The sequence below is a fragment of the Oreochromis niloticus genome, linkage group LG17, assembly GCF_001858045.2.
Source record: "Oreochromis niloticus isolate F11D_XX linkage group LG17, O_niloticus_UMD_NMBU, whole genome shotgun sequence".
Classification (NCBI taxonomy): domain Eukaryota; kingdom Metazoa; phylum Chordata; class Actinopteri; order Cichliformes; family Cichlidae; genus Oreochromis; species Oreochromis niloticus.
The window spans coordinates 27,791,865-27,815,560 of record NC_031981.2 but is presented as its reverse complement, the minus strand read 5'-3'; the positions used below and the strand labels follow the sequence as shown (position 1 = coordinate 27,815,560).

At 41.1% G+C, this 23,696-nt stretch overlaps 1 protein-coding gene across 2 annotated transcripts in view; it reads left to right on the top strand.

Annotated features, from left to right (window-relative positions):
- nos1apa (nitric oxide synthase 1 (neuronal) adaptor protein a) overlaps positions 1–23,696 on the top strand; it is a 189,186-nt gene that overhangs the window by 142,666 nt on the left and 22,824 nt on the right. The window contains exons 7-8 of one of the 2 annotated variants that reach the window (XM_025899427.1): positions 3,595–3,812; positions 22,383–22,547. In XM_025899427.1, the coding sequence (XP_025755212.1) occupies positions 3,595–3,812; positions 22,383–22,547 (383 nt within the window). The remainder of the gene's footprint in view (positions 1–3,594; positions 3,813–22,382; positions 22,548–23,696) is intronic. The other variant, XM_025899428.1, reaches the window with a different exon arrangement.

Genomic DNA, 23,696 nt, shown 5'->3' with positions numbered 1-23,696 from the left:
TTTTACACCATTGTTCCAGATATTACAGCAGCCAGCTGCTGGTCGTCCTCCCTGCCCTGATCCACACCGGGCAGGGATATGTTATCTGCAGAATCCCCTCCAGCCCTCCAAAGACGAGCTCGTTTTCACATGCTGATGAGCCCAGAGATCACCCACGCGCTCTAACTGTGCATCGCACACACATTGTAAAGAGGACCTCACATGCATACAAAGAGAGGTCTGTACACACGCACTCACTGTCACGGTGTGTTAAATAACACAAGCGCCGTCACGCACAGCCAATGTGCTTATCTGAAGAACTAATTATCATGGCAATGAGAGGAGAGGGGAGGAAAAAAAGGGGGAGATAGTGTGCTGGAGGAAGGCATGTCTAGTTGAGATGAGGAAGAGGAAATGATGTTAGAGGGGAAAATAAACTCAGGAGGAGGATGAAAGGAAGAAGAAAGACCAGATGTAGATTAGAAAAGAGGAGAGGGGATGGAGAACTGGGTTGAACAGCAGGGAGTCACAAGAAGGGAGAAAAGGAAGAGGAGAAAGTGTGCAGCAGTGTTTCTGTACTGTTTCAGACGAGCTGTCCGACCCAGATTGAGTAATATAAACAACAAAGAACTTTGGAAAGTCAGCTTCCAACCTTGGAACTGGATCTAACGAAGCCCACTGAATGATAACAAATGCCAGTGTCATTACAGTTCAATTTAGCATGAGTTATAACAGAGCCACAGGCATGACTATCCATTCAGCAGTAACTAGATAGTCATTGAATGCTAAGTACACTGGGTAAAAAGCCCACGGGCTATATGATAACTTTTTTTTAGCTACAGTTTAAAAGCACACAAAACAAAAACTGTTTATTTGAACAAGTTATTTTGATGCAGTCAGTGTGATTTCTGACTATTTTATGTGCCAGAAAACAACACAGCTGCACCTGCTTCCAGTTCATTTATACCTGTTTAACCCTTTTCAACTAAGAAACAGTAAAAGCTCAGATTAATTTTGGTCATTTTAACAGTGAATTGAAGCACTAGTGATTCCACAGTTTTCTTCCCCTTCTCTTTCAATTCACACTCACTTATAAAGTAATGAACCACTGCAGCTGCTGCTGCTGCTACTTTTCAGAATATTCCAGCAGCTTAAACAAGGTAAATGACTGAATCTGATTACATTTTTATAACTTTTTCCCCCTGTTCTCTGTACTAATCAGAAAAATATGCACTGCACATAAGTTTCCATGCAGATGAGTCTAATTAATGGTTACCCACAGTGCACTTATGTTGTCTCCTGGCTGCCCTCAGCATTTTGGAGACAAAGAAGGGTTCAGTTCCCCCTTCCCTCAGGTCAACCCTGCCCTTCCCTTACTTGCACTTCTGCTGAGGCACTGGAGACCTCTGCCACCTGGGCCTCTTGTCACCACCGTCTGCACTCACAGTGGACTTGGGTGGATACTGAGGCTGAAGGCAGCTGCTGGCTGACTTTCTTATATGAGCCGTGGTTTGAGCCTAAAGCTTAATTTGGTCTTAATCTGTGTAGAGCCTGCAGTGTAACATGCACAGCTGGCTACTTTTACATATCACTTTTCATTTGAATTATACATTTCAGGGAAAGCTACCTTTCTAAAGTGCTTGAAATACTTATGCCATATTCTAACATCATACCAGGGTCACAAATTCCAAGAAGAAGTGTTGCTGAATGTGTAATCATTTATCCAAGACGTATAAGGGTTGTTCTCTTTAGTCATTTGTAAATGGCTCCCACCCAGGCCCATGTATGCACCATTTCTCAATTTGCAACAGTCTCCCTGCAAAGGAGCTTAGCTCTTTTCTTCTCTCAGTGTAATTAACAATAACAAAGTCATCTGGAAAGAGTTGAAGCTGAACAGGGAAGCAAAGACAACAGGGGGAAATTGTGTCAGTAGCAGGAGCACGGGTAAACACCGGGCAGCAGAGCTTTGCCAGTTGAGTAGAAAGGGTGAGTATTACGAGGGGTAATGGAGGAAAAGGTGAGAGTAGTACTGGCAGCAGATTTTGAATGGTAAGTTTTTCTAACGGGATGACAAGCTGTGCTCCTTCCAAACTCTTGGAGATGAGGTTTAAGTGGAGGGGGAGGAGGGGATTAATAGCTGGGTGCACAAGAGGGGAAAACGAGCTGAGAGAAGTGACACCCTGTGTGGTCTTCTGCTGCTGGAGCCCATCTGCTTCAATGTTTGATTCAGACATGCATTCCTCTGCATACCAGGAACATACAGCGCAGATTTTATCCTGTCATTGAATCGAATTGAATAGACTAGTTGTAACGAGCTCGGAAAGAACTTGATACTTCCTTTTCAGACCATTCTTTGTAACCCTAGAGATTGTTGTGTGAGAAAATCCCAGTACATCACCACTTTCTGAAATACTCAGACCAGCACGTCTGGTACCATCAACCATAACACACTTTCTTCCCCATTCTGATGCTGTGTTTTAACCTCAGCAAGTCATCTCGACCATGCCTACCTACCTAAATGCATTGAGTTGCTGCCATGTGATTGGATGATTTGATATTTGTGTTAACGAGCAGGTGAATAGATGAAAGTGAGTGTATTTCCACTATACGTGGAGTTTTGTGATATTCTTATATTCATGCTTATTTGCTTTATTTTCGTGATAGCCAGTGGTGGGCAGATGGATTCACCAGCTCAAATAGTTTTGCTAGTGAAGGGGGAACAGCCCCTATACTAGTCAAGTGTATTTTCAACAGCTAGAAAACAAATGCAATTGTGTTTTGTGGGCAGTTTTCAAGTGCAGTGCAGTTTTGCAGTTTTGCAGTTTTGCTTCAGCACTAAAACTGTAAATATAGATATACAGGCTTTCCTTGGTTACAAGGTTCACGTTGAATTGGATAAAGACAATTCCAGGTACTGGAAGGAAGTGTTTCAGTGACTGTGACAAAGAGTGCTACAGCGGAAATATCTGAAGGCAGGAGGCATCTCATAATTGAAATCATTGTTGGCATATATCAAGTTAAATCAACATATTTCTTTTTTTTAAATTGACTTTAATGGTACTTTTTAAAAATGTCTTTCAGTGCATCGATCTCACATAAACTGTAGCAGCTTTCAACATTGTTTTTTACTAAATTAACATGTTTGGATTGCTGGAACTATTAACAGCAACAAAAGTAGTCTTTACCAAATAAAAGGAAAATTGATGTCTCCATTAAAATTTTGATTAAAAGCGATGGGGCCACAAGCAGAAGAGTGGGAGGGCTGGCTGTGAACAGTCAGCTGTTTTGATTTTGTGTCACAGGAAGCAATTTTGTTGATCATCACAGTTAATATCTGCTTTGTAAAAACTCAGACACCACCAGTGATTTCTGTATTGAAAATAAATTAACAGCAACAGGAACACTAAATGGAAACTGTCAGGAAGCCTGAGTGTGCACCCAAGAGTACATTTAATTTAAATTTACATTAAATTAGACCTCTGTGTGGCAATATAAAAACTAGTCAAATATTTAGCATACTGTGGCTGTGTGGAAACTTTTTTCTTAAATGCTTTTCTGTTTGTCCACCCATGTGTGTGTGCGTACATGCTCACGCCTACATGTGTGTGTGTGCAGGTGTGCGTGCTTATCCACCTGTGTGTGTATGTACTTTCCTGGGCTCAGCTCGGGAGCTAACAGGTGCAGAGAAGACGCCGACCGTCGCTGAAGAGACCGACATTGATGCCGAGGAGGTGAACCAGGCGCTAGCAGCACAGGATCTGAACCTCAACAGAGGAGTGACTGACCTGGACGCCACAGCTAAGACAACAGATGTGAACCTCTCAGAAAACAAGGTAGGCAAACACTGTGTGTACAGATAGGCAATGTGGTTGCCGAGGTTCATGTAGGTTCTCTGTATGTGTGGCAGCAACATGGCATTACAGTTGGCAAATGGACAGGCCTTTAGCGCTTGTCTAGTCACTTTATTCTCTAAATTTGAAGCACTTTATCTACTGCACATCCCTGCCTGTTTTGGAATCAACAATTAATCTCACACATATTTCCTTGGACTGTACGAGGTGGCAGGAAGGCTCTTTTACAAAAGATCCCAAACAGAAAAGCCCAGCATGACCAGGAGAGTCAAACTAGTTATGCTGAAGTTGCAGAGAAATTAGTGGTTTGAGACCACATCAGTACCAAAACTATTGCCACTGTACTGCATTCAATGAACTCACACTCTTGTTGTTTCAAAGACAGGGACAAAGGCCACAACCACATGCAAACAGCTGCCATCTTCAAAGCAACTTTGGTGCATCAAGACAGCGATAAATGCAACAGAGTCAGTCTGCTATTAGTTTGTGATTGAATAAGTCAAGTTACAATTACATGCAGTCTGTTTGTGATAATACAGCACTTGACTATTACAAATCTGTGACAACTGCAAATCTGTTGCCATCTACATACAAAAAAGACGCTCACTTTGCTTTTTAAAAAATATACGTAGTTGCCAACCAGTTGATTCGAGTCCCCGATTGCAAAGTGAGGAGTTGCAGACAAGTTGTTGGGCACACTCTGATTGTAAAGTGTTGGCAATCTGTGTTTGTAAAACAGCAGTTATTTTGCAAACCTTTAGCAATTGTCTGAGAGTAGCTGCAGGACTATCCGAGTCGGGCCACGACTGTATGGAGGCAGGTCGCTTTCAGCTGTTTCACAGGTGCTAACTGTGTACCTACGTGGTGATCAAAAGTGGTCGAGGGTGTCGTACACTCAGTCAGTTAGCCACCACAGCTACTTGAAATCAGTTGTCAAATATGAAAATATTCAATGCAGTCAACCGGCAACCTCCATTGTTTTCATAGATCTAGGACGGTTGCTGTCCTGTTTTTACTCTAATGTTCCAATGTTCGAACTGAGCCATCAGGAAACCGAGTTAACAATAAAAACTGATTAAAAACCCTGAAAACCATCAATTTCACACCTGAGCCTCAACTCTCGCAGCTCGGTACCAAACGACTCACATACCAGTACCAGTCTGTGGCCCGGGGGTTGGGGAATGCTGCCCTATATCTAAAAAATCCATGTTGTGGAACTTTATCAAGCATTATGTGTGTCATGTACTAATTTAATTTACTGTATTATATGTGCCCGCCCCCCATCATAGAGAGACTGACGCCTAGCAGATAAAATGTGGTTAAACTGTCCTTGTTTGTATATCAGCAACTAAACAGCATTTAGAATATTTAGGTCTCATTTACAACTTAAAGTATTGTGGGTTCAAGTGGATGAAACACAAATATTTAAAGAAAGAGTTTCAAAAATTGTGTCTTTGCATTAGAAGCTACACTCTAGTTTATTGTTGGGAAACCTGGCAAGAAATGAAGTATCTGCGTCAGTGTTTTGGGTTAACCTGACTCTAAAGGGGATCCAGAGTTTATACAGATTGTAAACTTTTATTTCTCAAAGGCTTTCTTTAATGTAAGATTTAGTTGAGAAATCATAAAGTTTTCATTTTCATTTGAAGATGTAGTAAACTCCACTAAACTCAATGTTACACCAGCTCTGTGCTTGTGTATGGCATGACTGTTAAGAAAGTAGCTCCCACCACTTGGTTTCTTTCAGAAGCTATTAGCAGTGTGTTGGCAACTGAGCGCAGAGACAGCCAGATCATGTCTTTGCGTGGCCTTGTAGCGTTAGAGATTTGATTCTGCTCAGTCAGACCATCTGCTCTCTGGCCTGTGAAAACTCACCACTAGCATCTATCTATAACCAGAGAAAGGCTGTCTAGCCTGTTGGGAGGTGTGTGAGCATGGCTGTTTGGCCTGGCTGGCAGAGCAGCATAGTAACTGTTTTTTACTGGATTTACAGTTGTATGCAGGGGTGTAATTGTGTTTTTGATAGAGGAGGCAGTGGGAGGGAAACTCTACGTGATGAGGGCAGAGATGGGGTGCAGGGTGATGTTTATTATGCTACTGTTTGGCTCAAGACCTAGGGCTTCATATCAAGTTGGCAGCAGCGGTGCATTGTAATAATTTTATTATGTTTTTATTATTTATAGCTTCCCTTAGCCTGGCTTTGCTCAGTAGTGAGTGGACAAGTATAGCAAAAAAGCCTGGACTGCTTTTATTTGTTACTTTCTATATTTATTCTTTTGAACCTGTAAAACATTGTCACAGTTACAGATAAGTCAGAAGTATACAGAAGTCAATCCTAACTTTAAGCTATAGCGTTTTTTTGGATAACTTTATCAGTCTCTCACATCTTTGTGGAGGAATTTGGGCCCATTCTCCTTGACAGCATTGCTACAGTTCCTTGGTATTTGTGGGCATTTAATCTTGCACAGCTCCGTTAGTGTCCCGCGTTACAGTCAGATTGGAGTTTGGACTTTAACTGGGCTCTTGCAACATCTCGATTCTTGAATTTTTCAGTGATTCTGTTGCATTTTACTTTTGCATGATTCAACTTTAGCCAAGTTTTAGCTGTTGGACAGTTGGCCTCGCTTTTGACTCTAGAATACTTTGGTATACAGAGTTTGTGGTCAACTAAACAAGTGCAAGGTGTCCAGATCCTGTGGCTGCAAAACAAGCCCAAACCATCACCCCTCTGCAACTCTGTTTGACTGCTGGTAGGACTCTGCTGATGTCATGCATTTAGCTTTTGTTAAATGTGGTGCTGACGGTTATGGCCAAACGTCTCCAGTTTGGTTTTCTTTGTCCAAAAGGCATTCTTAAAGAAGTCTTGTGGTTCGTTCAGATGCAATTTTGGAAACCTGAGTTGTGCTGCCATCGTCTTTTTAGAGAGAAGAGGGGTTCTCCCGTCAAGTCTTCCAAACACACCCTACTTGTTCAGTCTTTTGTGTTGTACTGGACTTTAAAATGCTAACTGAGGCTTATAGAGTCTGAAATGTAGCTGTTGGGTTTGTTGCAGTTTCTCTGATCTCAGAGTGAATTTGCTGGGACGTACACTACTGACGTGTACCTGACATTAAAGTATACCTGAATTCTCCAGACACACAACTGCTTCTGTAGAGGTGCTCACACAGACAGATGTGCAGTTAATAAAGTACATTTGATTAGCAGCACCTGGCAGCTACCTACTTGCTTAAATTCTTATGGAAGCAGTCAAAGTATACTTTCTTGTTTTTCACAGGACAACATAGAGCTCTGTGGAGATGTTCTTTTTTACTTTTGCTGTACTGTAGGACTTTGTGCATACCGCTGACATGCCAACTACCCTGGCAAAACAGCAGCATTTAACACCCTGGTAAGGCTCTCCAGACAGGCTACTGTTTTCGCCTTTTACAGAAAGGCGAAAACAGTAGCCTGTCTGGAGAGCCTTACACTAGCTTTATTCAGGCTAGTGTTCATTTTCTGTTGCTAAAAAGAATGTTAATAAGAGTCATGGACACTGCTGCTGTCTAGCCTGAATAAAACAATGCACCCAGATTTATTACTGAGTGCTCTTGAGAGAAAGGCTGTGGCCTGAAGAGTTGCCAGTTTTTTGGACAAAGTTGCAACATTTGCCAAACATTTTTGCTACTTAGCAAATTAAAGAGTTGCATTATTTATTCCCTCTGAAGCTCAGACGGTCATATTCACCCCGACTGATTTGGAGTATAGTTTTTGTTTATATATTTTTTTAATTTCTTGATGGTCTTTTTTTCGTGAGATCTCATAAAACGCTCAGGGCTGTGCTTAACTCTGGGTAACCAGGCTGTTCCTTATTCATCTTCAGTCAATGCTAAATAGTGAAACAGATGAGCTCCTAGGCAACACTCCAGGCCAGCGTTGAGTAAACGTCTCATCAAGACCCAAATGAGAGTGTTATGTCACCTCAGGCTTCAGGCGCACCGAAACATACCTGTTAACACGCCACGTGAAGAGATGCCAGATTCTAAATCGGAGTTATAAAACCAAGCTATTCAGCTGGTTAACAGTCCTTGGGTCCCATTAACGTTAGTTATGAGACCCTTCATTACAGCCCCTGATTGAAAGCAACATGGCGTGAAATCACTGAAACAACGAGCTCTCGGCAGTGACCTCTATTCTCAGGTCACCGGAGGGAGCGAATGTCTGTGTGCGTGACACATTGTCGTGTGTTCATGTACTGTGTGTATTATTAGTTTTTTAAAATTTTCTCTCCTCTACACATATCATCAATCATGCACTTTGACAGATTAAATGGAAATGTGCAGGGACAAGTGGGGGAAGGTAACGGTGAATAAGATGTATGTGTGTGTGCCTCTCCTGTGGCTTTGCGTTAGTACCTATATATATATATATATATGCATTTTTTCTGTCACATAACCATGTGTGTGCCTGTGTGTGTCTTTGTGTGTGCGTGTCCCTGAGGAAAGGGATTTGATTCACTACAGGGTTTCTTTGGAAGCTCATGAAAGGGAAAGCAGCCTGTGAGTGTTAAAGTTCATTCTCTTCCTGTCAGCTCCCATTAGACTGACAAATCCCTCTGCTGCCTGTGTTCAAATGATCCCAGAGGACTCCGAGAGCACGCATCAATCCTACCTTAGGCTTTCGGTCCATGGGGTTGAGTCAGGACGTCTACATTTAAAGGGCTTGCCTCAGGGATCACAAAACGTATTAATCCAAGGCAAATTACAAAGACAAGTCACTGGGTGCAATGGAGAGACAAAAGTGTGCTTTACATATTTCTCGCTACTCTTGTGTTTTTGGTGAGAGATAAATGCTTATCTAATGGATCAGTCACAGTAGAGTAAAAATAGGACACCAGTCTCCTTGTGACTACAACATCTTAGGGGTTTCCTGGTGATGTCATTGAATTTTCTTTTTGCTGTAGGAGACCGATTACAAGTATTTGCGGTGTCCTCTGTCTGCCCAGAGGTTAAGTGTGCAAAACCACTTTCAAACGCAAGGTGATTCCACAGGTCGTTGGGTGGAAAACAACCTGCATCCAAGCAGTCATGGCGTATCTCGTACTGGCTGCGATCACTCTTATACCGATTGAAAGTGAAGTTGCCGAACCCATTTTTTTCAGTAGTTTGCATAAGAGTTCCACCATTGAATGAATAAAAATGTCACTCTGATTTCAAAGAAAAGTTTTGAAGCTTTTATTCAGAAACAAGAGATTAGTGCTCTACTTTAAACATAAGTATTTGTTATATTTTAGTGTGAAATAAAAATAGGAGGACGTACATGTTTATATTGACGTGCTTTAAAGTGTGACTTTACAACAAATGCACTGATAGAGGTTTTACATCTGGCCTACTTTCAGATGCTGTCAGGTAGGTGTAAATGCTTTATGAGAGTAATGCTATAGACATCACTCCACTGACAAATCCCTTTCTGTCCTCTCCTTTTTTCCCCCTGTCCTTCTTGAGTTTTTTTATTTTGTTTTTAGCTCTAATATGGCCTAATGTTGTTGAATCACTAGACAGGCTTCCCACGCACAAGCTACGGTGCCCAGTGGGTGAGAGTCAGAGTCTGTGTTTAGTTTGATGTGATTTTCTTTTCCTTGATCTGAAGTCACTAAGATCAGTTAAAAGTTTAATGTGCTGATTGTTTGGGGGTTTTTTTCCTCCTATATTTCCCTTGTTATCAGTTTTACAGTTATTACAGTCTGGCTTTGGGATCACAACAAATAAAAGAAAGACACGAGGGAATAACCAAAATTAAGTTTAATTTAGCAGCAAAACGTTTTTCTTTTATCAAATCCAACAAAAATCCAGCCTTGGAAATGAGAGTGGCAGAAAAGCAATCTGCCTGGTGAACTCAAATCCAACTATATAAAAAATCAAAACTCGAATAGAAAAGAAAATTGTGTCAGAAGAGTGAGCTGCTATGAGGAAGAGGCAGGTTTTATAGATCCTAGACACAGTGGCCAGCTGCCTCCACTTTCTTGATTAATTCCATCTCGAGCCAACCAGGAACCATGGAAAATCTCATGGCCTAAACACGGGAGACCCACGGAATAATCTTGTGGCTGAAGGAGAGTAAATACCAACATATCAATCCAGTATTTGTTTAGGTCATACTTTGTTTTTTTAATTGAGGAAAACTGGAAGCAATAATAAGCAAAAATATTCATTTCAGTTTTATTTATATGGCACCAAAGTAACAATAGTTTCATCAAGGCACTTTATATTACAAGATAAAGAAAGACCCTGCAGCAATAGACACAAAAGCCAACAATCAGGCAGCCCTCTATGAGCAAGCGTTTAGAAACAGTGGGGAGGAAAATCTCCCTTTTAACAGGAATAAACCTCCAGCAGAAACAGGCTTAGGGAGGGGCGGCCATCTGCTGCAATTGATTGGCGGTAAAAGGAGGGAGGCAGGACAAAAGACACACTGTGGAAATGCAGAGTGGTGTATAAGACATAGAGAGTGAAAAGAGGTGAGTGAACCCCCCAACAGCCTAGACCTATTGCCACATAACTAATGGAGCATTCAGGGTCACCTGATTCAGCCGTAAATATAAGCTTTATCAATAAATAAAGTGTACAAACCGTTGCTAGGAGAATAAACTTTCCCAAAATAATTGAAAAATCAACATTAGGGAAGAAGTTTATACAGAGCTTTGCTTGGCTTTTGACAATATTAATATCCCTCAAGTATGCAGTCTGCAAAAAAACAGCGTAGGGATCAAAGATGCAATACTGTGCAAAAGTCTTAAGCCACCATTCAGTTATTTATGTATTCAAGGAACCAGAGTGTTGGTGGGTTTCTACAAGACTTTAAAAATTTGTCTTTGGAATGTGGCTGCTTTTTCATTTATTGTGATTCATTAATTTAAAAAGTGATTCTCACGGAGCTATTAGCTAACAACCTGCCATATCTGGGCATGGTGTGCAGTGTGACCTTTAAAAATTTAAGGAAACTGGTTGAGTGACATCCATGATCACTGTCCAGAAGAGTGCACAGTCATAGGAGCGGCAAAGATACTCCACAGGACCCTCAAGCTCAAAGGCCTGTGGTAAAGGATACATATATATATGTATATATATATGTAGACACAAGGGATGCAAAGACCTGACACAGGACATGAGAGAAGCAGCAGCTTGCCTTTCATTTCATCCATCTACTGTTCACCGTAGACTTATAAGAAATGGTCTCAGTTGGAAGTGTTGCTGTCAAGAAGCCATTATTAACAGATTGAAACTGCGAGAAAAGCTGCACAGCTGAGGTATGCCAAGTTATACAAGAACCGGACTGAAAATCAGTGGTAACAGGTGTGTCAGCAGCCCTCTGTAAAAGGCTGGAGGCTCTGTCATGGTTTGCATTTCAGCCGGCGGGGACTTTATCAAACTTGATGGGATTATGATTGCAGACAAATACTGTCAAAATTGATTTAATTTTCAAGCAGTACCATCTGGAAAATGTCTGATTGACAACACATTCATTTTTTCATATGACAATGATCTCAAAAACACGGCATACGTACATGATAGAAAAACGGACAGTTAAACTCATGAGTTATGGATTGGCCTCCCCAGAGTTCAGACCTCAGTGTTATTGAAGTAGTGAGGGGTTCATCCTGAAAGAGAGCAAAACAAAAGGCCACCAAGATCGGAATAAGCACTGAAGCTTCTCTGGGTTACTAGTGTAGTTTTAATTTTACAGCCTAGTTCAATTGCTTTCCTCAAAATGATAATGAACATCGTGATACTTTCCTTTAACTTCTTGTAGCATGCTTCCGACACACCCTGCTGTTTTTCCTGTCAGTTGCATCTTTCAGAAATAGCGTTGTTCCTTTTTTTAAATACGTAAGTACTTGTTTAATTTATGGTTCAATATAAAAATGAGTAGTTAAACAACTGCAACTGAGAATTTGAACATCTTCACTGAGTGTGCAAGCTTAGGTTGTCCAGTGTGACTCTAAACACCATGAATTCTGTTTTCACACGTGTGATTACTCGCCTGGCTTCAGGGCAAGAGGGTGATGATGTTGATGATGACATAAAGAATTGTAGAAAAGAGGGAAGAGGTGTGAGTAGCAAGTGCTGTTAACCTTGAAAGAGTCTATTCTCTTTCAGGAAGTTACAACTTTAGCACCACTGTTACATATATTAAATCATAGCATTTATTTAGAGCCTGTTAGTCTATTTCATGAAACAATTTTAATCCTATTACCATGGCCTAAAAAAAGAAACATCCATGTCTCTTCAGCCTTAAACTCATAGCTTCTAAGCTGCAGGCACTCTCACACTTGGCCCTTTTCCCCGTCTCCACAGCAGCCTTACAGGACTTATCTTTCCAATGCTCTTCACACAAGCAGGCAATAAAAATGCAGCCTCTCAACTTTTCACTGTAAACTCAGCGGGGTTTTGTGAAACTGTCTCTTGACCCATTTATATTGGAGGCACTAGCTGAGGTGGTTTCTCTATAGCCTCACTGTCTGATTTGATTTCCCAGCATGCGTGTGCGCGCGTGTGCATGTGTGTATGTGTGTGCAGACTTGTAAAGTTGTGATACAACAGAAGTCTGCCAACAACCAAGGAGTCCCAAAGCCAAAATACTGTCATCCTGCAGACCTTAACATTTAAGCATGCCTCATTTTTACCCTCTATTTTTATCCACGTCTGCTTTTACATGCGTATATGTGGGAATGTTGTGGTATTTGGACCTGGTGTCATCCCATGTAGGAGGCTATTTGCTCTGAGCCTTTAACTCATGTGTTGTTGGCTGACAGCAAACCACAAAAAATGCGTCCAAAGAAAAGCCAAAGTAAAACTGTGACCTTTTCGCCTCAGGCAGGATTGAGTTAGTCCAGGATTGATCTGCATTCCAAAGCCTCAGATGATCATACATCTTTTTTACTTCCACACAGAGGGTTTGTTTCCCCGTTCATCATTTGCTTGTTCTGTCTCATCCATCATTACACTTTCCACTCCATTAGCCTGCATTTTGTGTCGACATTCTTCTTCTTTCGGCTACTCCCTTTAGGGGGTCACCAAAGCAGATCACCCGCCTTCATCTCACCCTTCCCCTAGCATCCTCCTTCAATACATCCATGAGTCTTTTCTGGGGTCTTCTTCTTTTTCTTCTCTCCTGGCAGCTTCATCTTTGTCCAAACCATCTCAGCTTTATACTGTTATACTCTGTTATACTCATCTATAATCTTGCCCATTTTGGTCACCTCCAATGGAAACCTTAACATCTTCAGCTCTACCCCCACTTTGAACCCATCTGTAAAGCTTAATTTAGACTTCTGTGGGAAATCTAAATCCTAACTTACGCTGTAACCAAAAAAACTGTAACTTTCCACGCTATTTAAGATGTGGCAGGCTGCGTCGACCCAACGTGTGGCAACATTTTTTGAGAGGTTCTTGGGAGTTTCTTCATCAGGTTACACAGAAGTGCAACTGCTTCTGACCTTTTCGGTGCTTCTCCATCGACACTCTTGGCATGCAGTCCATACTGCTCCATGTTGATTGTCACCTCTCTCACCTCTCATCTTTAAATAACTCTTTTTCATGGCATGGCTCATCAATATGATCCCTCTGTAGACAGCTCTGCACACCACCCTTGTAAATTGGATCGCGTACTCCTCTTCTCCATCTGTGAATCTCCAGTTGATACAAGTCCTTTCCTCCTTTCTTCGTGTCCAGCCTCGCATGCAACACTAAGCCTTTTCAGTTTTTTTTTATTTTTTTACCCCTACTCCATTTCTTTTCCTATCTTTACCATAGTGTACATAGGAAGAATTTTCCCGAGGACAGATTGACGACCTGTCCAAGGTCCACTCCACCTTTTGCCCCATGATAGCTGTAATAGGCTTCAGTCCCTCCCCCCAGATAGCTGGGTGGGTGGATGGGATGAATGGAGCTGTAACTGGCATGTCAGATCTGTAGAAGAAATTGCAAGGACGACTGTAGAAGTCCAATGTTGGATTAAGACAAATTAAACTACCACCCTGGCTTGCAAATCACCTAAATATAACCTGGAAGAAATTCAGGTGCACCACATAGGTTTTGCAGCAGACTTTTGCCAACTTGTTCACCGCTCCTAATTACATGTTACTTATTATTAATAACTGTTAACATAAGAGTTGTTTTGTATGAACCCCCTACAGAGCCTACTGCCTACTGTTTTTATACTACAGTAATAAGCAGCTCTCCCTTTGCTTCCCAGGTCTGAATCAGTCTCTGATTAGACATCTTGAAGCAAAACCAACAGAGCTTTGAGTAATAAGAACAGCCAGTGCCTCAAGTACAGCGACATGCAAATTAATGCCCGCAACTATGTGACTGGCATCATTAAAAAGTAATGAGGCAGCCATTAGCCAGGGAAACGAGAAATGTCATTTAGATTAGCTTTGACAATAACAACAATGGCTGTGTTGAAAGAGCATCAAAAGCAGCTCAAATGATGCTAATGACACTAAGGGCAAAGAAATGTTCGACTTTGTTGCACGGTTGCAGATATTCCCTAACAAGCTCTGAGTCTAGCTTGCAGACTGTATGCATTATTTAAAAAACAAACAAAAAAACCAACCACCACCTGATGCTTGTGTCAGAAGTGAAGGACTCAGTGGAAATTGGAAAGGAAATGAAAAGGCTATTCTGAAGGATGGGTCAACGAGGTTCCTTTCTATTCTTGGTCAGCTCAGAGTGTTGATCAGCGTGGCATGCTGGGCTGAAAATGTGGGTGAGCTTGACCACAAACTGTGGATGTGATTTTAAAACCTGCTGATTTAGTACACTCCTATTTCGACTTGTATCGGTACACAGCAGATATATCACTGAGACATCATTTGGTGATCATTTCCATGATCTTGTTACATACACCAAACAAAACAGACAGGCAGACTAAGCTAGCTAGCTAAATCAAAATGCAAGACAAAGGAAAATTCATGCTGAAGGCAAACAATCTCAGCTGGGACTGAGGTGGGAGAATGAGTAGCTTAAATCTTTACCAAGTGAAAAGAGGGGTCCGTGTTTTTTCCATTCTCTGTCAAGATGATCCCACACTACTTCAATAATGAGGAGGTCCAGACTCTGGAGAGGCCAATCCATGACTGATGAGCTTTGCTCTGTATGACTCCTATATGTGTATGTTTTTTACTGCACTGGCAGTATGTTTGGGATCACTGTCATGCTGAAAAAGAAAGTTGTTACCAGATACGATCCAGATGGTGTTACACTGTGGATCAAATCACTTTTCTCACTTGAGATCTTCAGTGAAGACCATTTCTGATGAGGGCCAGGTACAAACCTCAGCTCGTGTATCAAATGTTTGCTGGATTGTTTTCCTATTTCTAAAGGATATGAATTTATTGACTTCACTTTTCATCTGCTGGAGGTTTTTTTTTGGAGGGGTTTTTTTTGCTAAGATGTTTGTTATGTGTAGACACAACTCTGGTACATCCCAGGGGTTAGGTGCTTTTTTCTATGCTTGAATGATTCACAGGTCAGTGTTAAGTGGCTGAACAAGCAAACAAACCCTCAGAAAGCACGGGGAACTATTCCACCACTTGAGCTCCTTGGAAGCAAAATATAAAAACGTGAAGGGCAGTTCAAATGTCTATACAGTACTGCATTTGTGGTTCTTGGTGTGATCCTCGTATTTCAACGTGGCACTCGGTAAACCTGATTTTGACACCCCTGCGTTAGAATATTGCTCTTTCAAGTAACCCCTGTCAAATAGTTGTACAAAGAAAACAAATTATTCAGAGAAATATCCAGTAATTAACTTAAAATCTACCAAGTCATTGCTGACCCATCTAGGGTATTGGTTGTAGTTAACATCCACCCTTTTTTTGAAAAAATGTAACCTGTTTTGTAGAAAACTGGAATGCCAGAATGAGTGGGAATTTATTTTAAAGAACGTCTACTTGTTTCTCAAACTTTGCCAATTTAGCCAACCCTGACACTAGGCAAGTCGTTGGTTAAACAATAGCAAGATGGCTAGGATATTAATAACAAAGTATCAAGACACAATAAATCAAACTATTGTTTTAAGTTAAACAGCTGTTTAGTCTTGCTTTTCACAACAAAGCTTTTTTAGCCCCAAATTCTTCTTCTTCTTATTATTATTGTTATTCTATTGGCCCCAAACCATTTTTTTGGAACATCCTTTGAACAATAACAGATTTGTTACATCAGGAGGCATCACGCTATCACTATATTATCATGAAGTCACCCTTAGAAGTAAAACATAGTGGAGGAGTAGTCTGCTAATGGATTTATTCATAGAAACGTGGACTGTTTGCCCAAGCACATCAAAACACTTCCGCCAAACTAAGATATTCCCTTATACTGCTACGACATGATGGCTGTTTAGGTTGATGTCATGCAATATTATTACAGGCAAAGCCACAGTAGAGTAATATGTCCAGATTTTATTTTATTTTTTTCTTCTCGAGAGCCCTTGATAAAGTTGTAAATCTGTAGCCAAGGCTGTCAGCAGTGAAGGAAGCCAGAACCTGTCAGACTGCACAGTGTTTTATAGCCAGCGTCCGTGTGTGTGCGTGTGTGCGTGTGTGTGTGTGTGTGTGTGTGTGTGTGTGTGGGTGGGAGGGCACTGTCTGTTTGACAGACAGAGAGCAGCTAGTGTAATCACAGCTGTAGGATGAGAAGTAAAAACTTCCTTTATCCCTCATCATCTATCTTTAGCTTCGTTTCCCTTTTCTCTGCTTCCCTGTTTTCTGTCTGCCCATCAATGAGTACAACCAGAGGCTAAAAGATAAAGGGAAGACTATAAAGGGACAGCTATGAACTTGTTAGCGTATGATGTAATAGCAACTTTTCCCTCCGAGTCAAACAGTTATGAGAAATTTCAGGAATATGGCTGATCCTCTTTAACCCCCCCCCTCTTCTCAGTTTGAATATTCACTCCAGTCTTCCATAATTGGCTTTTTCTGTTCTGTGGTAAACAAGTTTAGGATTCAGGCATTAACTGTTGTTTCTTATTCTGTGCAGTAAACAGTGCAGAGAGGCCGAGTCTGTGTTTGAATATGCAGGATTGTGTTTAACAAACTTCTAACTGTGAGTGCGCGGGTGTGAGCGTTTCGTGTGTGGGTTTGACTCAGTGCCTGTCCTTGGCTTTTGTCGTCGGCATTGTGGATGTTTTTTATTTATCCACCCATCATCCGAAGTAATATACCCATTCTTGCGTCTCATATGGAAATTCAAAAGTTACTTTGAAAAAAATAGACTGATCTCATCACCAGTTTGGCTTCTTTTTTTTAATGAATGGACTTCTTGTACCCATTAACACAAAGATTACAAATGTTCACAACTGAGTGCCTTCTACGCCCACATTTCCCTGCTCCATTTAACATCCTTGACAGCTTTTCATATGCATCAACCCTCGCTAGCTCAGTCACCAGTTTTTTAGGAGTCACTCCAGGCATTGTGCAGTTTATGGGAATATGTTGGCATCCAGCATTCACACAGCTGTGTGGGCCCTCTGTGCAGTGGCATTTTTGGAGTTAAAGGATTTGGCTCAGAGGAGGTGTGATGTGTCATGTGTTTCAGGGATAATAAAAATGTTTGGCACAAAAAGAATTATTCTCACTTTTACGTGTCCTTTTTTATTTATTGCAGTTGAAATTTTTTAAAGCAAACACAACAATTATATTTTGATATTATTTAAATTACACTATTCTACAATCAAACTTCATTTGATAAGGCTTCAGGTTCACTAGAAATGGCAAGACAGTCACTCACTCAGTCACAGACATTACAGTCTATCAGCTGCTTGGTTCTTAATACCTTTATTTATTTCAGACATTATTAGTCCATATCATTCTTAGAGTTTATATTCCAAGTGTGGCATCATTTTGAGAGGGGTTTGAACGACCCTGAGAAGCTGATACACAAACTCTGCAGCCAGTCTTTTGTTTGTCATCTCCAAAAGAGACTTATGACTTGAAGCTTGAAAGTAAAATGATAGCGTACTCTTACATCCACAGTCATTACCACTTTTATCAATGCTGTTATCAAGTAAAATGCATTGGGTTTTTTTACTAATATTCCTGTGATTTACAGTAAATGGGAATGCAGAGTTTCAGACCTCCTCTGAAGTTAACATTAGCAAAAGAGCTGTGTGCTGGGAGCTTCATGGCTTGGGTTTCCAGGGCTGCGCAGCTCCTGTAGGTGTAATGTGTAGGTGTCCCACTTCTTTTGTCTATATGCTGTGTATTTGTTGCACAGGTTTTTTCTGCTGCTTTCAAAAATATATATTTTAAAACATATATTATTAGAATACAGTAAGCATACATCAAGTCAACTCTACAGTCACAAGACAAATCATTGCGTGCGTTATCCTCCTCCGACTCAAATAGGCACCACAAACTGATGATCTCATCAGCTTCTATGCAGCCAGAGTTGTCACTGTGACCTTAGGGCTAAAGGCACTTCTGTTTGGGCTTCACTTTTCAAACTGTCTATTTTTTATATATAGTCTGTGACTACATCCTATAATTTATGGTTACTGCACCTGACAAACTTCATGTGTTTGGTCTGCATAGGAATTACCTTCCTTTGCCTGGAATCCTTTGTTTGATGCATAGTAAGCTGCTGTTTGCGTCTAGTATGGTACCATATATTTGGCCTGCCTGAGCTTTTTTGTTCACCATTGATGTTATATGAGGGGGAAAATGACAACTCTCGAACTACCCACATCCCAAAGAAGCTGGAATTTCCTATGTGCTTCCTCAAAACTGCTTATTAGGTGCTAGAACAGCTCCAGTCCTCCGTGACACATTCTTTGGATGTTGACAATGGATTTTGCAAAAGCAGTATAATGACTTTTATAATATGCAGTTATGGCATAGACAATCACTGTTATAAGTGATGGGAAACGTCACTGATAGTAAACAGTTTATCAGATGGGAAAATGTTGCAGATGACTAAATCAGTGTACTTTTGGAATGGGATTTCTTTCCATCTGTGTTATGTCTTCTTCTGCGCCAGCTGACAGTCTATTTATGTCTGTCTTCTCCTTCTGTTTCTCTATAATTGGGAATAGTTCCTGTGTCCACAGCGCTCGTAAGCCAAACATGCCATCCTCTTTCCTCTGTGTTGCTTTAAGTGCTGAATTATCTTATTCGCGCTTCCAGTTGCTAAACCTTCTCTGGCTGACAACCCAGCTTCAAAGCTACCGCAATAATCCTGCTTAACGTCCTTTACTTAACAGCTGAGCAGTTGTTTTACGTATCACGGAGTAACTCCAATGGAATAAAGGTGAAGGAGGTGTGTGTTAAAAAGAGGCACTTCAGAGAAAACACGTTTATCGGAATCCTGCTTGTTACTGAGAAGTCATCCCCAACAAATTCTCTCTTATCTCACATTTATACACGCACACACTCTCACTCATTCTGGAGACTTCTTTATTATTATCCAAATCATGATGGCGCCAAACAACCTGTCAACCTGGATAACTTCCTCTCGTTAACTTAAAAGGTCCGTGTCAGGCAGGCCATCAGTCACATTTTCCTCTCATGCAGAGTGCATCTGCTCTGGGTGTCTCCAGAAGGCATGAGAGACAGACGGTGAAGTATTTTGGCGTGGATTCCTTAAGGCAGGTTAACTTCAATTTTATCAGTTGTCTGATTGCCACTCGCCCCCACCGTCCAATACCGTTCCATTCATTATGAAGCACTTTGCCCTCGAATACACAGCAGCTCTATTCAATAGCTTTTGATATCCACGTATATCTGGCTGGCTATCCAACACTGTTACCCATTGTTGGCATTAAATATTGCAGTTTTGTCAGAAACTGGTAGCATCACAGGTGTATGCACAAGGTGGTCTCTGGTGTTGGTGCTATGATATACTGGTTGTGCAAACTGGTCTATTTTTAAGGGTGACAATGTCCACATTAGGAGGTAAGAGAGGTGGCAGTGGAAGTGATGCCACCCAGTGGTTTCTGGACTTCACATTTTAAAGCATCCACTTTGGGGCGATGGCCACCACCGGCTTGTTCTTGGAGCCAGGTGTAAGTGGTTGGAGGGCTGCTTTATCAGCATGAAAGTTTGGTTACTAAGCTGTAGCCACAGACGACGCAGTGATGAATGGCACATTAATAAATACAAACTTTATGGTCACTAAAATTAGATAATATATATCCACCCATTTAAAAATCCTCCAACCACACAAACTCAGTGAAACGGTCACTTTCAAGACAGGTGGAGTTCAGTAACTTCAATTAAAAGAGTCCATCTACACAGCATGTGCTGTTACACAGATCAGTCAAAGCAGCCACGCTCCTAACTTTAAGTCGAGACAGCATTTAGGTGTTTTTAAATAATCAATTTGACTTGCTTTTGAAGCCAGCCTCCAGTGACCCTTAAGGAACTGCAGTTTTTGGCACTTGGCTTCATTTATTAGGCCCCGAGGTTTCCGAATTTATGTGAGCTCGCTGTTAGACCCCTCTCGCTACTGCCATGACTGGTCCATCACAGCAAAGCGCACTTAATGTTTTACCTTTGGGGCACTACATGGCCTTCAGCCTGTATCAGTCTATTTGGTAAATGCCTTTGGGGCAAAACATGTACGCTGTACTCTCAAGGTCTCCGTGTTGGTCTGAGAGTGCTTTTTTTTTTATTCCTCTATATCAATGTGTAATACTCTGTTTTTAAGGACCGCTTCAACAGGGGATTTAATACCTGCATTTATCTCTCTATCTGCTGAAGGAAAAGAAAATATGGCCGTGTATTTTGGGACCAGCAGGTGTTTTAAATGTATTTCCATGTTGTGTCTGCTTGGATGTCATCATTAGCATGGATTATGAGATATTTTATTTGGCCATTGTATTACAGAAATATATATTATTTGACTAGTTGAATGACAGAAAAGCCACGAAGTGTGACCGGTAACTAAAGCCTTGAAACTATTATACGATGCTTCGTGGCGTTAGATGAAGGAGAACTGATTCCCAAAGCTCATTATTGTTGGAGTGGAGCATTTCAGTGCTACTGATCTGCATTCCAGGGCAGCACCACTCATTCCACACTGGTGCAACTAATCAGCAGCTCTACATTTTAAATTCAGATTGTTGTTTTGATGACGGCTTGTTCTCCAAGGCATTTTATTGACGCTATTGCTTGTCCTGATTGTATTTATTTATTCATTAGCAAAGCCTTTTCTTTTCTTTCTCTTTTTTTACTTTTTATTTGCATCATCAGCTTCTCATGAGCAAGTTCCAAAAAGTGTTTGAAGTAGTACACGGTAAAAACGAGCATGAATGTGCAATTTTAACAGATACGACTGCAACATGTGAAGCAAAACACAAGCTCTGATATTCATTTTTCTTTTTATCGTGCACATGAAATATTATGTTTTATGAAATTGTGTATTCCTTAAATATTTGGGCCATTTGATATGTCCTGTACTACTTATTAGCAGTGTTGGGGTCGTTACTCACTACTGTAGAAACATGGATAGGTGGAAATGGGTGTTATAGTGCTGCAAGTCTGACTGCTCATCACTGCCTCTGTTACCTGTTGTAGTTCAGGCTCTGGCGGCTGGGCTGGGCTCAGCATTCACTCATCTTTAACATCATTCTGGGTTCTTGGCTAGCTTTGTGTTAGCATGCTGTCTGTGCAAACGCCAAAGAGAGACAAAGTTGTGTTAACAGTTGTTTCTGTTCTGGACGTAGTTTGCATTTCACTACAACACTCTTGTTCTTTAGTGCACTAACAATTTAATGTCCAATCCTCAAAAGCTGTAGATCACTCCAACAGTTTCCTCCGCATCACAAAGTAAAATCAGCTGATTACAGCCAACCGTAGTAATAAGACGTGAAGGCAGCGCCATGCACAAAACTGCTGTAAATAACAGATTTAACAGGACAGTGTGTATCGTCTTTTTAAACTGATATTTCGAAAGCATTCTATGTCTTTTTGTTGTTGTTGTGATTTGTATTTTGAAAGGCGGTGTAAATAAATAATGTACTTACTTACTGCTCCCTTCACAAAACACCACACGCTGACTACTGGAACAGACAGTGTGTCCAACAGGCACCTCGCAGACTGTCAACTAGCAGCTTTGTTAAACAGTGCCTGCATGAGCAAGGCGAAGATGTATGACATCTTCCCTTTTTTGACACTTTGGATGATATATGATACACTTGCATTAGGTAGCACAATGTGCCATTAGTACACTGACGGTTGCTGGATATATGTTTCGGGACTTGTATGTAGATATTCTGTCAGAAACCATGACAAACTACTTGTTGAATTGAACTATTTTCAACTTTTACAACCAATTTCTCGTTATATTATAACAAACATACTTTGATTTTTGAAAAATGCCATCCGGGAGGGGCTGAGATGGATGGATAGATGGATGGATGGACTTATGTATCATTTATTGTTGTATTTTTGGTCCACAGTGATTCATTTGAAGGGTCTTCCACCCGTAAATGTGCTCATAATAACAAGTTTGCAGGATTTTCTGTTTGAAGCCTCATCATGCTGACCTCATTTCCTCCTTTTCCCTCTGGTAGCAGCCTTCAGAGGAGGCTTCCCTGCTGGTGTCCAGCCCCAAGATGCTGCTCCCAGTATCAGGCATACTGCCACCCAGCACCCCGTTGTCTGTGCACCACCAGATCCAACTGCTCCAGCAACAGCTCCAGCAGCAACAGCAGCAGACACAAGTGGCTGTGGCACAGGTGAGTGTCATCCAGTGACATTATGTCTCCCATGAAATCTGCTTGCACAGGAATAAAAATGTGCTTTTTTATACATTTAAATTACATTTCACATCACTCCAGTACTTTCACACTGCTCACTACGATCCTCACCATAGTGAGGTTGCTAAATTTCTGCAGAGTAAATTGTTACAAACCTCCAAACTTCATGTGGCCTCTTTTCAGCTGTAGCCTTATGGGTAAGCTTGCAGAATGTAAGAGAAGATGAGCACAGAGAAAACACTGTAGCTATGGTCAGTGTGATCGCTCATATATTTATTCACTATTAAAATATAGATGCAAAATAAAATAGAAATAGAGCAACGAATTATGAACAGTGTATTGGCACACTGCTGATTGATTTTAAATCAATACACAGCACTAACCCACAGGCCTCAGTTTAAGAGCACATTTCTTCCACCTTTAGGTTGCAACAACCACACCCTCCGTTTGTCCGCCCATGCTATATCAGTTACTGTTTCTGCTGTGTACAAGGATGCTAGAGTAACTTGTAGCTTGCTGCAAAAAAACATCTCTAACTGGGACTTGTTATTCTGTTTTCCATCCGACTTTGCTGAAGTAGCTATTCAGGATTGACAGCTCAGAATAATCCTTCTTTGCATTCGAATAGGACTTGGTGAGTCCCTTAGTTCACCTACTGTCTGAAACAAGCTGTTTACTCTCGCTCCACCCACCTTTAAACCAACATTGTTCTGACAGCTGGCACTGAGTGCCTGAAAGGGAAAATTTAGAGCAGTCTGAACCCTGAGCTTTTGGCTCACAGGGATTACTTATACATACACGTGATCTGAAACGTTGGCCATGTTTGATATGAGCATCAATCACTGTAATAGTGACTGAAAATGAGCCAAAAGAATAATAGGCCTCTTTTCATTTTGTATTAACAGTAATTTCTGAATTCCCTTGGGGGGAAAGGATAATCAGTGGAATGACTCACGGGTCAGTGACAAATTAAGGAGATCAACACATGCCTGTGGTCTTGGAGAGGAAAAAAGTGCAAAGTACATCCAGCATGAGACATCAGTCATCCAGTTTGAGTGGCTGTAGTGGGGAAAGAGAACAGTGACAGAAATGGCTTTGGGCTTGCAAGCTGGATCAACACACATACAC